This window comes from Monodelphis domestica, chromosome 1 (assembly GCF_027887165.1).
Source record: "Monodelphis domestica isolate mMonDom1 chromosome 1, mMonDom1.pri, whole genome shotgun sequence".
Lineage (NCBI taxonomy): Eukaryota > Metazoa > Chordata > Mammalia > Didelphimorphia > Didelphidae > Monodelphis > Monodelphis domestica.
The window spans coordinates 468063104-468075256 of record NC_077227.1 but is presented as its reverse complement, the minus strand read 5'-3'; the positions used below and the strand labels follow the sequence as shown (position 1 = coordinate 468075256).

The following is a 12153-nucleotide window of genomic DNA, read 5'->3' as shown; positions in this document are numbered from 1 at the left end:
TAGCCAGTATGTGGGAGGTGGGACTTGAATCCATGTTTTCTTAATTCCAAGGTTCCCTCTCTGTCCATTATGCCCCACTGTCTCTCTCATCCCTGTTATTCCAGAAGAATCAAGATGACATTTGAGGCAACCAGGTACCTCACTGGATAGCGAGCCAAGCCTGGAGATAGATGGTCCTGGGTTCAAATCTGACCTCAGACACTTTCTAGCTGTGTGGCCAAGGGCAAGTCACTTAACCCCAGTTACCTAGCCCTTACCACTTTCCTGCCTTGGCATTGATACTTCATATAGATTTTAAGATTGAAAGTAAGGGGTTTTTTTCTTTTTTAAAGGCATTTGACCCAAAGTTCAACAAGAGAGATGTATGTTAGGTATAATCATGTCATAGCATGTTAACAATAATAATTTGTGTATAAGATGCAATGCATTAGAAGTGATTCCTGGGGGGGGGGGGGAAGAGGAATATTCACATAGTAAGAATTAGGGATGGGGGGGGGCAGCTGGGTAGCTCAGTGAATTGAGAGTCAGTCCTAGAGATGGGAGGTCCTAGGTTCAAATCTGACCTCAGACACTTCCCAGCTGTGTGACCCTGGGCAAGTCATTTGACCCCCATTGCCTAGCCCTTACCACTCTTCTGCCTTAGAGTCAATACACAGGATTGACTCTAAGACAGAAGGTAAGGGTTTAAAAAAAAAAAGAATTAGGGATGGCAGGTGCCTTCCTGGGTATCCACAAAATGTGAAAAGTGCTAAAAGACATCCAGGGCAGTGAGTGGATTTTCTACTAAGGATTATGGAAAGATTCAGAAGAGGTTGAGATCTATAATAGAGGGAAGACAACTGAGATTACTACTGAGATTCCAGATCTATCAAAGACTTGAAGTGATGTGATGATGATGATGATGATTGGATCTGAAGTTCATGTTTCTCTGTTCCCCTCTCTCCTACTGTAATGCCAAAGATTATAGCCAAATGAGCTTACTTACCTAGGTGGGCATTCCCTTTCCTATAGTTCCCTGTCACATGTGTACAGCTGCTTCCATCCCCCTGACAAACCCCACACTTGTCCAGAGTGTGGGTGGAAAAGAGAACCCCATCACATCCAATGGGCTGGAAAAAAATTACAGAAAAAAAAGCATTGAGGTGCAGGCTCAGGGGGTGAGACCAGAGCTAATTTCCTGAATGTTACTGACAATATTTTTGCTATAATGTTTAACAACCTCACATTTTCCAGACACGCAAACCCCTCGGAAGTCAATGAATTTGCAGGAGGTCCCATCACGAGCTGGCACCATCAGTTGCCTCTGGCCATCCACAGTTGTGCAATGCAAGTCACAGGGCTTGCTGGAGATGTGAACATAGTCATCTGGTAAGAAAGGGAAGCAAGAGAGATGCCCACAGGTCAACGAAAGGACACATCCATCAGGTAGCCATGCATGGGACAGGGGAAGGAGCCCAAGGAAAAAAACAGAGAAAGGAAGCTTCCCCAGAGGGATCAATAGCTCCTGGAGTATCTCCAAAGGACCACAGTCTGTTGGGTTCCACCCTCAGGAACATCAGCAGCCCCTACTAGGTAACACCTTCCTTGAGGGAGAATCAGGAGGGTAGGGAATAGGGGAAGACAGAGGGACAAACCAAACTGACAGAATCCCACCCAGGGGTCTTCTTGGTACCTACAGTTTCAGATACCAAACTTAATTCCCTGCCTTCCACATCCCCAAAACACATGCCTATAATAGCATTGTGTCAGTCTGTCCCCTACTCTGCAACTAGTGAAGTACGTTCATGTCTGTTATGTTATTTGACCCTTACGACAACCCCATGCCTTCCAAGAAGTAGGCTCTACAGGGTTTTAACATCCTTCTCCTTCTATTATCTATTCCTTTGTGTCTCCTTTCTCTATCCCACATTAAATGGCACAGGCACCTGAGGGTTAAGAAGTAACATCATCGAAACAGGCACAAGGCTCAATGACCAGGATATGGTACAGTGGGATGGCACTAGATAGAAAATCAAGAAATATGAGCTATGGTTCTGGATCTGCCAGTGACTCTGTTGCATGGCCCTGGGCAAATCATCTGTGCTTATCCATGGGCCTCAGCTCCATCATCGTAAAACAGAGATCAAAGATCATAGGATCCCAGATCTAGAGCTTACAGGGATGTCAGAGGCCATCTGTAGTCCATGAATTTGGGTTTTTTTTAAAATATAGATTTTAATAACTACTTTTCAATATGGTTGGTTTCCTTTTAATCCTATGTATTTTATTCCATGCATTTTAAAATATTATTGTGAGAAGGGATTCATGAGTTTTACAAGGCTGCCAATTGGGTCCATGACACAAAGAAATAATTAAAAGTCTCTATTCCAGTCCAACCCCTTCATTTTTCAGATGGTAAATCTGAGGTCCAAGAGGTGGTGTGACTTTCCCAAGGTCTCAGAGACTATAGAATCATCAAAAGTGGTGGTTCTCATACTCCACAACTAAGGCTCTTTAAATAACCCCTGCCCTGCCAATCTCATGGGACTATTAAAGTCAAGTAACAAAATGGATGTGAACATTCTTCAAAAGATTAAACCACTCTCTAAATGCAAACAGACCAAGCTATACTCTTGCTGTGGGAGCTATGTCCGTTCTAACCATCAACCCACCAAAGACTCCAAATTCCACACTGGCTCCAGTGTGTGGCAGTTTTTTGGCTGAACGCCTGACGCCATATTCAATACAGTCAGAGAGGAGGCCACATGTTGAGCTGACCTGTCTCTCTGAGAGAACTGAGGACCTAGTAGCATTGTGAGCCAAGAGGACTCTTGTTACCCGGGTACAAGGGTTTCCACTGATATGTCCTTCCATTGTACACATGGGAGTTGAAGGATATGCACTGCTCTTCCCTGAAGCTCCTTCCATCAGAGGGACACTCCTAAAAGGGGACACATTAATAAAATCCTGGTGAGAAGCATTTTTTGTTCAGTCTTTTCTGTATCCAACTCTTTGTGATCCCTTTTGGGGTTTTCTTGAAATGGTTTGCTATCTCCTACTCCTACTTTGACAGATGAAGAAACTAAGGCAAGAACAATTAAATGACTTGCCCAGGTCACACAACCAGTAAGGGTCTGTAGCAGGATTTGAATTCAGGAAAAGGAGTCTTTCTGACTCAAGGCCCAACACTCTATCCACTGAAACACTAGCTGCCCCAATGAGAAAATAGACAAGAACAAAAGGAAGAAGTCCAGGAGAAAGCAGGCAGATCAGGCAGCTTTCTCTCGTAAAAGGAACTGACCAGCAAAATGGCAGATGTTGGTTATGAAGCTTGAGAGAGTTCAGTCCATGACTGGCAGATGGAGAGAAGGTAGAAAAAAATTTTATCCTGGATTTAGTTGAGAGACCTTGGGCAAGGGGAATGTTGCCCTGGGCCTGAAGTCAGAAAAACCTGAGTTCAAATCCAGCCTCAAATACTTAGTTGATGTGTAATACTGGGCAGATCATTTAACATCAGTCTACCCAAGTTTCCTTGATTATAAAATGGGGATAATAATCTCACCCACCTCCCAGGCTTGGTATGAGAATCAAATGAGTTGATGTTTGTGAAGTGTTTAACCCAATTCCTGGCACATCGTAGACACTTAATAAATGCCTTTTCCCTTCTTTCTTTAAAATTAAGGTCTTGAAATCAAATCATTTTCTACATTTCCCCTCCAACTCTTATTCTATGTCCTAAAATACCCTCCAATTTAGATGTATGTTCTAATGCCTTCTCCTGTTTTGACATGCTATGCCTGCTAGCATAGTGGAGAATGAAAAAGAGTTATCCTGTTTTCCACACATACCCCCCCTTCTTCCCTGTCTGTCTGTCTGTCTGTCTCTTTTTCCTCCTTCTCCTCCTCCTTGGATTGACATTGTAAAGATTATTTAAAAGATGACCCCTCCTCAAGACCATTCTGGGAATCTCCAAACCTAGACGCAAGGGCTTCTGAGACAGACACTATATCACCAAAGACTAATAATAATAATAGCTTAGATTTCTATAGTGCTGTAAGGTTTGCAAGTACTATATATATATATATATAAATATATATGTATATATAATTTGATACCCCAGTAATCCTTATGGGGTAGTTACTATCATTATCCCTAATTACAGATAAGGAAACTGAGTCTGGAAGGGATTAAGTCCAGAGTCACATAGCTATTAAAGGTCTGAGATAGAATTCAAATTCATGTTTCTCCTCCTGAGCTCTTCTTCCTCATCTCTCAAAGTCCAAGTGAAGCCCCTTCCCTTTTGTAGAATCATAGAATCTTAAAAGAGAAGGAAGAGACTTTATTGATTCCCCCGAGTGCTGTATCCCTTTCTGTTCTCTCCCTCCTCTGAACATCATTAGTCCGGCCTGTTTATGACTTAGAACCATATGATGTTAGTTGATTTCCAGTCATGTCCAACTCTTCACAGTCTCATTTGGAGTTTCCTTGGCAAAGATACTAAAGTGTTTTGCTACTTCCTTCTCCAGCTCATTTTACAGATGAGGAAACTGAGGCGAACAGAGTTAGGTGACTTGCCCAGGGTCACACACCTGGTCCATTTCTGAGGTCAGATTTGAACTCAGAAAGATAAGTCTTCCTGACTCCAGGCCTGACATTCTATCCACTGTGCTACCTAGCTGCCTCCTTAAAATACACCGCTTCATTTCTGACGCTCCTCCTCCACTAGACAGTAAGCTTTTATCAGGACACGGCTAGACATATGGGAAGTCTAGAGTAAATGTTTATATTGAGTAGACTGGGAAAGGAGAAGGTCCAGGTTATTTTTCTCCCCATATCTGAAGGAAGCAGAAGAAAGCAGGGGCCCGAGACCTCATTCACTCCCCTAGGGCCTGGCCTGGCCCTGCTCTGTCCCTGGAGTGCTGAGCCACGGGTGGACACAGAGATGATAAGGCAGAAACCAGCCACCCCTACCTGTACTTTGCACAGCTGGTGCCGCTTGGAGGTGCCTGTGCAGGTCTTGTTCCCAAGTCCCGGGACAGACTTCCTCCTAAACAGAGGAAGGAAGGCGCCAGGTGTCACACGCTTCTCCACAATGGCTCTGGGAGGATATGTGGCCAAAGAGCCCCCCATTTACTCCCTCATCTACTCTGCCGCCGGAGCCAGTGGGTGAGAGGAAAGGTGACTGACAAGACGGGAATCACAGACATAAATTCCTGCCAGAGTCGTTACCTCTGCTCTAACCAAGGCAAAGTCATGGGGCCCTTCCACACACCCACACGCCATCAGGAGAGGGTAAGCTTCTTGGGGCAGAGACTTTTTCATTTTTTCCTTTGTGTTCCCAACTCCTGGGAATTGACCGGTGCCTAGTAAATGTTTGCTTAATGATGCTGGTCGGACTGTACTGAACGGAATTCTTTCCCCATTCTGGGCTGCCGGGCGGGGACGGTCATTTAAAGCCAGCTTCACAGAAGGTGATGCGCTCTGTGCCTCCCACAGACCAACTCTGTTGGCTGAAAACCATTTCATCACGAAGCAGAAGTGTCCTCCGTCTGAGGAAGCAGCGCATTTTTTCCCCTTCCCTCCAGGACCCAAACTCCCACAGTCCTTTGAAGCCCTACCTCTGTCGGAGACAGTGTCTCTCCTGAGACTTCACCCCTCCACCACAAGTCCTGGTGCAGGCTGTCCACTTGGTCCACTCTCCCCACCAGTAAGCCGTGGCATCTGCTCCTTCTTCTAAGCTATTCGAGGTCTGGACATTACCCTGTGCAAGAGTCCCCCCGGCACCCGCCGCCCCCCCAACAAGTCCCCTGTCAGGAGAGAAGGACTCAGAGACACAGCAGAAGGTTAGCAAACAATTCTGCCTGTCTGTTCTCAGCAAATGCCCCTCAGCTCGGTGCCCCCTAAGCCTCCGAGATAAAAAGACAGGCTCCCTTCTGATCTCCACAGTCACATCCGACACTCTTTCAAGTTGCAGCTCTTTGGAAAGCCAGACCAGAGACATAAAACAATGTCAGCTTCCTTAGCACACCCTGGATCTTGACAGGCCTTCTCCCCCACAGCTGAGTGGTTCTGATTCTCACTGAGAAAGTCCAGTGCTGCTCTGAAGAGACCTCTACCTGCGACCTGAAACATTCTGCAATTCCCCAGCCACCCCCTTTTCCCCAGGTCACTCTAGCTCCACCACCCACCCCCAGCCTGCTTCCTCAGGGACCCCACGCAAAACTGCAAGCCAACTTAACCCCTTGGCCGCTCAGAGCTGCTAATGCTAGGACGGGTGGAGACTGTTGTTGCTGGAGGGAATTAAAGAGTTGGCAGTCTGAGAGGCACTAAGGGTCTGGTTACTATTACCTGGCAGCAAATATGAGCCATGACATGAACGAGCCAAAGAAATGAAGGGGGCTGCCGATTGCCAGCATGAGGGTGGACGCTTCCTTGTTAGAAGCCTCTCACCCCCAGAGGTAGGCTCCAGGTAATTTGTCCAGCCTATTGAATCATCCTCAACCCTTTTCTCATGGCACAGACTGGAACCTCAGTTCTGTTGGACAGGTCTCTGCTCAGGTCGGAATTTGCTTTCTACATATCCCGAGTGGTTCCAACACCATCATTTGAAAAATGGAAAGTTCAGCCAATCGGCCCATTGTTTGGTCTAACAATGGATTTTGACTGACTTTTCCACCCAGTTGGCCGATCTGGGCACTCTACTGACTAGTATAGCCAGGTCTGGATAATTTAGAGCTGGTTGGCATTGATCGTGTAGTCTAGTCTTTAATTTTCCAGTAGATAAAATGAAGCCTAAAGTTTCCAGATTCACAGGGATAATAAGCAAGAGAGCAAAGGTTCCAACCCAAATCCTGTGATCCTAAAATATGGTACCTTTTCCACCACACCATATTGGCTGTGACTGTACCTAGATCCATCTCTTGACCCCTACTACCATATCATTCTGAGGAACACACAACCCCCACCAAACCCAATCTATCCAGGAATCCTGAAAAATGAGCGTGAAAAAGGCAATGGGTCAATTGATAATCTGAATGATTAGTCTAAGTTTTTTATTTTTTTAATTGTAGACCCAATGTGTTTTTTTAGACCCTCACCTTCCATTTTAGAATCAATACTGTGTATTGGTTCCAAGGCAGAAGAATGGTAAGGGCTAGGCAATGGGGGTCAAGTGACTTGCCCAGGGTCACACAGCTGGGAAATGTCTGAGGCCACATTTGGACCCAAGACCTCCTGTCTCTAAGCCTGACTCTCAATCCACTGAGCCACCTAGTTTCCCCCTGATTCAATGTCTTAAAGTCAAGGGGATGATGTTTGTATCTTGCAAATAGCACTTCCCTGTTTGATGACTCTCCAGGTTTGGGGGCTTCTGAAAACATGGGAAGCTTCTTTGCTCACCTTAGCAATGACAAGCATGACATTCCCAGTCACCAGCACCACAGCCAATAGACTCTTCAATGGAGACCAGGTCCAGAAGCCCCAACCTGAATGCCGCCATCCAGCATCCATCCTAGGGAATGAGACCAACATCACACCAAGTAAGACACTATTTGCTCTTGTTAAGGGATGCACATGGAGAGGAAAAAACCCAAAATCCTTACCAGGGCTCCAAAGGCTGGGCTCCCTACCCTAAGAAAGGATATACTCTGCTTGTTGCAATCTGAATATGCATTCATACATTTGAATTCAAAGGGCTAAGTTTTGTTTTTCTGTCCCCATTCTCAGGCCACCCAACCTACTCTAAACCCAGTTGGTCCTACTTAGGAAAAACCCAATCAAGGAGAATCATCTCTCCTTCCCTCCCTGCCTCAAAGAAGCAATTAGGAGGCCAAAGGAGTGGGGCTGGGGGGGGAGGAAGAACCAAGAATCTAAAGGATAGATTGTACACAGTCTGTTGAACTGAGCCTCAATCTTGCTGAGAAGCTGGTTCCCAGCCTGTGAATGACTTTCATTATGCCCATCCCAGTGGAGCAGGAGGCTTCTAGACAAGGAGTCGGCTCATTTTCCCAGGTTTCATTTCAACTTGAAAGTGGCCAGTTGCTGGGTGAGAGAAAAGCCTACCCCAGGACACAAAGAGTTCAAGGCAATGCTGACCGGCACCATTTCCTCTCCTCCTTTTTCACAAGCCAGTCTCTCCGCTACCCACCCTGGCCCCAGCAGGTGGGGGAAATCTAATTCAAGGCAGCAGAGAAATGTTGAGCCTCTTGGGAAGGAGGAGGTGGAAGTGCTTTTCATCCCCAGCCAGTGCTGTATCTATGAGCAAATAGCTATGAAGTCTACTTTCAGGCAATCCATGAGAGGAAAGGGCTAAGAGGAGCTCTCTCCTCCTGAGAACTGACACTCTCCAAACCAATGGGCTCAAAGCACTTTAGGGTTTAAAGACGAAAAGAGATCCTAGAGTTCATCTAGTCTAACTCCCTCATTTTACCCTTGAGGAAACTGAAACCCAGTGAGGTACAGTGACTTGTCCAAGGTCACACTGGTAGTAAGTAGCAGGGGCAAGATTAAAATCCAGATCCTCAGGCTTCAAGTCCAGTGCTCTTTCCAAAGGGTTCCCCCATCTTCCCACTTAAATTTTAGTAGCCTTGTATAATAGAAACCCCCAGGGTTTCCAGGGTCAACCTCATTGCATACCAAGAGCCACTCTACAACTGCAGTAAAGGACCCCATCTCCAGAGAAGTTTCTTGAATCCTCCAGACCCACTTCACCCCCAGCCGAGCTGCCCACCACATCTGGTAAGCCTCCTCCACCCAGGACAGCATCTGCACATACCCCCATCCTTCCTTGCCCCCAAATCTGGTCTCCAGGCCACTGGACTCATTGCCTAATTGGAGCCCAGCGCTCCTGGCTGGCCGTCCTGGAGACAGGTGCCTGAGACGGGGCTTACACTTGGTTTTCATTAAGGCTTCCAGACGCCGTTGGCCTCCCGCCAGAGAATGGCTCGCTCTGGATCCATCCCTCTTTGGGGTCCAAAAAAACCAACCAGAAATGTTTCAAATGAAAGTGAAAGCCACAAATCTACAAACCCCGGGGCCCCACCAGATCCTGGTGGCAGCGGGGGAGGGGAGAGGCACCTTAGCATCCAGTTCTGAGAGTTATTTTGGTCCTTATACTTTCCCCTCCCTCCTATCCCTCACCCCCCACCCCATTCCCCTTCTGGCCTGAACCTAATGCCTAGAGTTATATAACTGCCTTCAAACACACACACACACACACACACACACACACACACACATTCTCCCTCTCTGTCTCTCTCTGTCTCTCTCTCTGTGTCTCTCTCTGATTTCTGATTCTGCATTTCCTCGAAAGTGGGGGCTGGAAGGACAGTTCTGTCCCAGTCTCATCTCCCACCCCAAATCCACACTAATAAGTATCCTTTGCATTGCATATGGCCTTTTGCTGGGGGACAGCTTCCTGGACTTTTGTTTTGGATGGGGGCTAGGGTGAGGGTGAGTTTCTTAAGGAGAAATCCAAATGTGTGTTTCTCAATGAGAAGAGGGAAAGCTGGCAGGGGTCTGGGGACCTTGGGGAATGGGGACAGAGAGGGGAGAAGAGAGAAATAAACCATACCTGGCCCAAAGGCAAAGTGTCAGCAGGTTAGCAGGGGGGGGAAGAGGCAGGAGATGTTCCAGACACCAGGTGCGAGCTTGTGTATATGGGGGGAAGAAGGGACTGAAAGAGGCAGCAAAAGCAATAAGAACTGTCCTCTCTCTTCTCTCTCTCTCTCTCTCTCTCTCTCTCTCTCTCTCTCTCTCTCTCTCTCTCTCTCTTCTCTTCTCTTCTCTTTCTTCTCTCTCTCTCCTCTTCCTCTCTCTCTCACACTCTCTCTCTCATTCTCTTTCTCAGTCTCTCTCTCTCTCTCTCTCTCTCTCTCTCTCTCTCTCTCTCTCTCTCTCTCTCTCTCTCTCTCTCTCTCTTTCTCAGTCTCTCTCTCTCTCTCTCTCTCTCTCTCTCTCTCTCTCTCTCTCTCTCTCTCTCTCTCTCTCTCTCTCTCTCTCTCTCCCTCACCTCTTGTCTCCTCCTCTCCCTCCCTCTCCCACTTCAATGGGCGTCCAAGAGAGTGGGGGTTTCCAAGGAAAGGCATTCAGCCCCAGTGACTCTCGGCTGTGTTTCCCTGCCTTTATAGCTGTCAGACAGACTGGGAGGAACTCACACTTCTCACCCTGCTGCTCCCCCCCCACCTCCGCCTGGCTCACGCTTTAACCCACTCTGCGCCTCTGGACTAGGGCCAGCCACAGCTGCCTGCTGACTAGAGTAGCCAAGAAGAGAGAGAGGAGAAGAACATATGTATCTGTGTCTCCCCATATTCTCCTCCAAATGCATATTTCCCCCCCAAATCCTAGGCTCACCAAAGAGACCTGGTTAGGGGGAAAGAGGGAATAAGCATCATAGAATTATAGGATATCAAAGCTGGAAAGGAAAGGACTCTAGAGATCTACTCCAATTCCATCATTTTATAGATGAGAAAAATTGAGACAAGACAAGGAGAATGACTGATCCAAGTTCACCCAGCTAGTTAGTAACACAGTGAAGACCAGAACCTGGGTCTCTTCTGTCTCACTACATGTTCTATCTGCTACATTTTGTAGAATGAGCCTCAAACTCACACCATCCTTCCAGGAAGAGGAATCTCTGTCTGGTTGGGGCACTGGCAGGCAAGGGCAGGACAGGCTGGGAATATGGGGTGGGGGCTAGGGGGGAAGCACTATGTGCAGAGGAGTGAAGGGTGTATAGATGAGATTGGGGGTGGGGGAGCCATGGGAGAATCTGTGGGTTTCCTAGAGGCTTGACAAGAAAAACTGTGGGCAAGCAGTGAATAAAGAATTTTGATTAGTTGGGAAGTGATCAAACTTTAGTCCTCAGTACTACTTAGGGGCCTCCTCTGAGTCCTCAGGACTAGTGGGTAGTATTAAGTGATGGAAGGAGTGTTATATTGCCCTGCACCCCAGTGACAGAGGGAAAGAGGCCAGATGAGGACTTCTGGGTGTAGGACAGATGTTTTCAAGGCAGCCAGTCCAGACTCTGTTATTACACAGGGCTGGGATGGGGGCAGGGGGGCGATTAGGAATTCTCTGCAGATGTTGAGCACCAACTTGGCCCTGGATGAGGCAGCACTGGGTTCATGCCAGACGGGCAGCCCCTGGACAGTCTAGTCTTTGATGCCAACTCTTTGTTATTCGTCTCTGAGTCAGACACACACACACACACACACACACACACACACACACACACACACACTCTTTCACGGTGAGTTTGTGCTGAGGAGCAAGGCTGGCTCAAAAGCCCCAGGAGACTGGATTCCATTCTTAATGATCTCCAATTCCTCCCCCACCCCAGGGAGCTAGTTCCTTACTCAGACCCAAGCACCTTGGCTTCCTTACCAGACAATCCAAGACTTATCCACATGCAGGTGAAGAAATCCTCCCCAAATCATTTGAACTATCCACTAGTTGCCACACAAGGGATCACTTCTTTAAATATTCCCCCTTACCTGATGTCATTATCTACCATTTTGAAAACCTTAAAGCACTATAGAAATTAGAAATTAGCAGCATTAATTATTCTGCCATTATAGAATCTGTGCTTTGGGAAAGTTCTGCCTGGTGTCTTACTCTTGGGGGAGAATACCTGGGAAATTCTGGTGTGGGAAACCCTTGAGTCAGTAGAGACAAGCACAGAGAGCCTAGGATTTAAAGCTGAAACTCTCCTTAGAAATATCCTTGGGGCAGCTGGGTGGCACAGTGGATAGGGAACTGGACCTGGAGTCAAGAAAATGCATCTTTATGAGTTCAAATTGGCACTCAGACACTTAGTAGCTGTGGGACCCTGGGCAAGTCACTTAGAGTTAGATATGGCTGAACAAACACCATCCTTAGAGATCATCCACTCTATCCCCCCTCATTTCATGAGGAAGCTGAGGCCCAAGCTAGCATTAGTCAAACTGAGATTTGAACCCATATCATCTGACTACAAGTCTTGGGTTCCTCCCACAAGATCAGATGGTCAAATCTCTTTCTATTTCTACTCCCTGCCTCATCCACTCTTTATTTGGGGCATTTGGAATGGGAGCAACTAAAAGGACTTCAGCTTCCCCACTGCCCTCTCCCTGTAGCAGGTTCAGTCAGAGCCCTGCACGCCACCCCTGGCCCAGAGCCCTGAGTCTATTTTTGGCT

At 47.1% G+C, this 12153-nt stretch overlaps 1 protein-coding gene across 5 annotated transcripts in view; it reads right to left on the bottom strand.

Moving 5' to 3' along the window:
- Nucleotides 1-10078, bottom strand: part of ADAMTSL2 (ADAMTS like 2) — a 53396-nt gene extending 43318 nt beyond the window's left edge. For 2 of the 5 annotated variants that reach the window (XM_007475238.2, XM_007475241.2), the window contains exons 1-8: nt 9989-10078; nt 9551-9626; nt 7378-7489; nt 5598-5740; nt 4951-5026; nt 2818-2920; nt 1220-1365; nt 986-1109 (exon numbers count right to left, since the gene is read on the bottom strand). In XM_007475238.2, coding sequence (XP_007475300.1) covers nt 986-1109; nt 1220-1365; nt 2818-2920; nt 4951-5026; nt 5598-5740; nt 7378-7489; nt 9551-9626; nt 9989-10064 — 856 coding nt within the window. In that variant the 5' untranslated portion in view covers nt 10065-10078. Of the gene's footprint in view, nt 1-985; nt 1110-1219; nt 1366-2817; nt 2921-4950; nt 5027-5597; nt 5741-7377; nt 7490-9550; nt 9653-9988 lie in introns of those variants that run through there. The other 3 variants (XM_007475239.2, XM_007475240.2, XM_007475243.2) reach the window with 3 other exon arrangements.
- Between the last annotated feature and the right edge of the window lie 2075 nt (nt 10079-12153).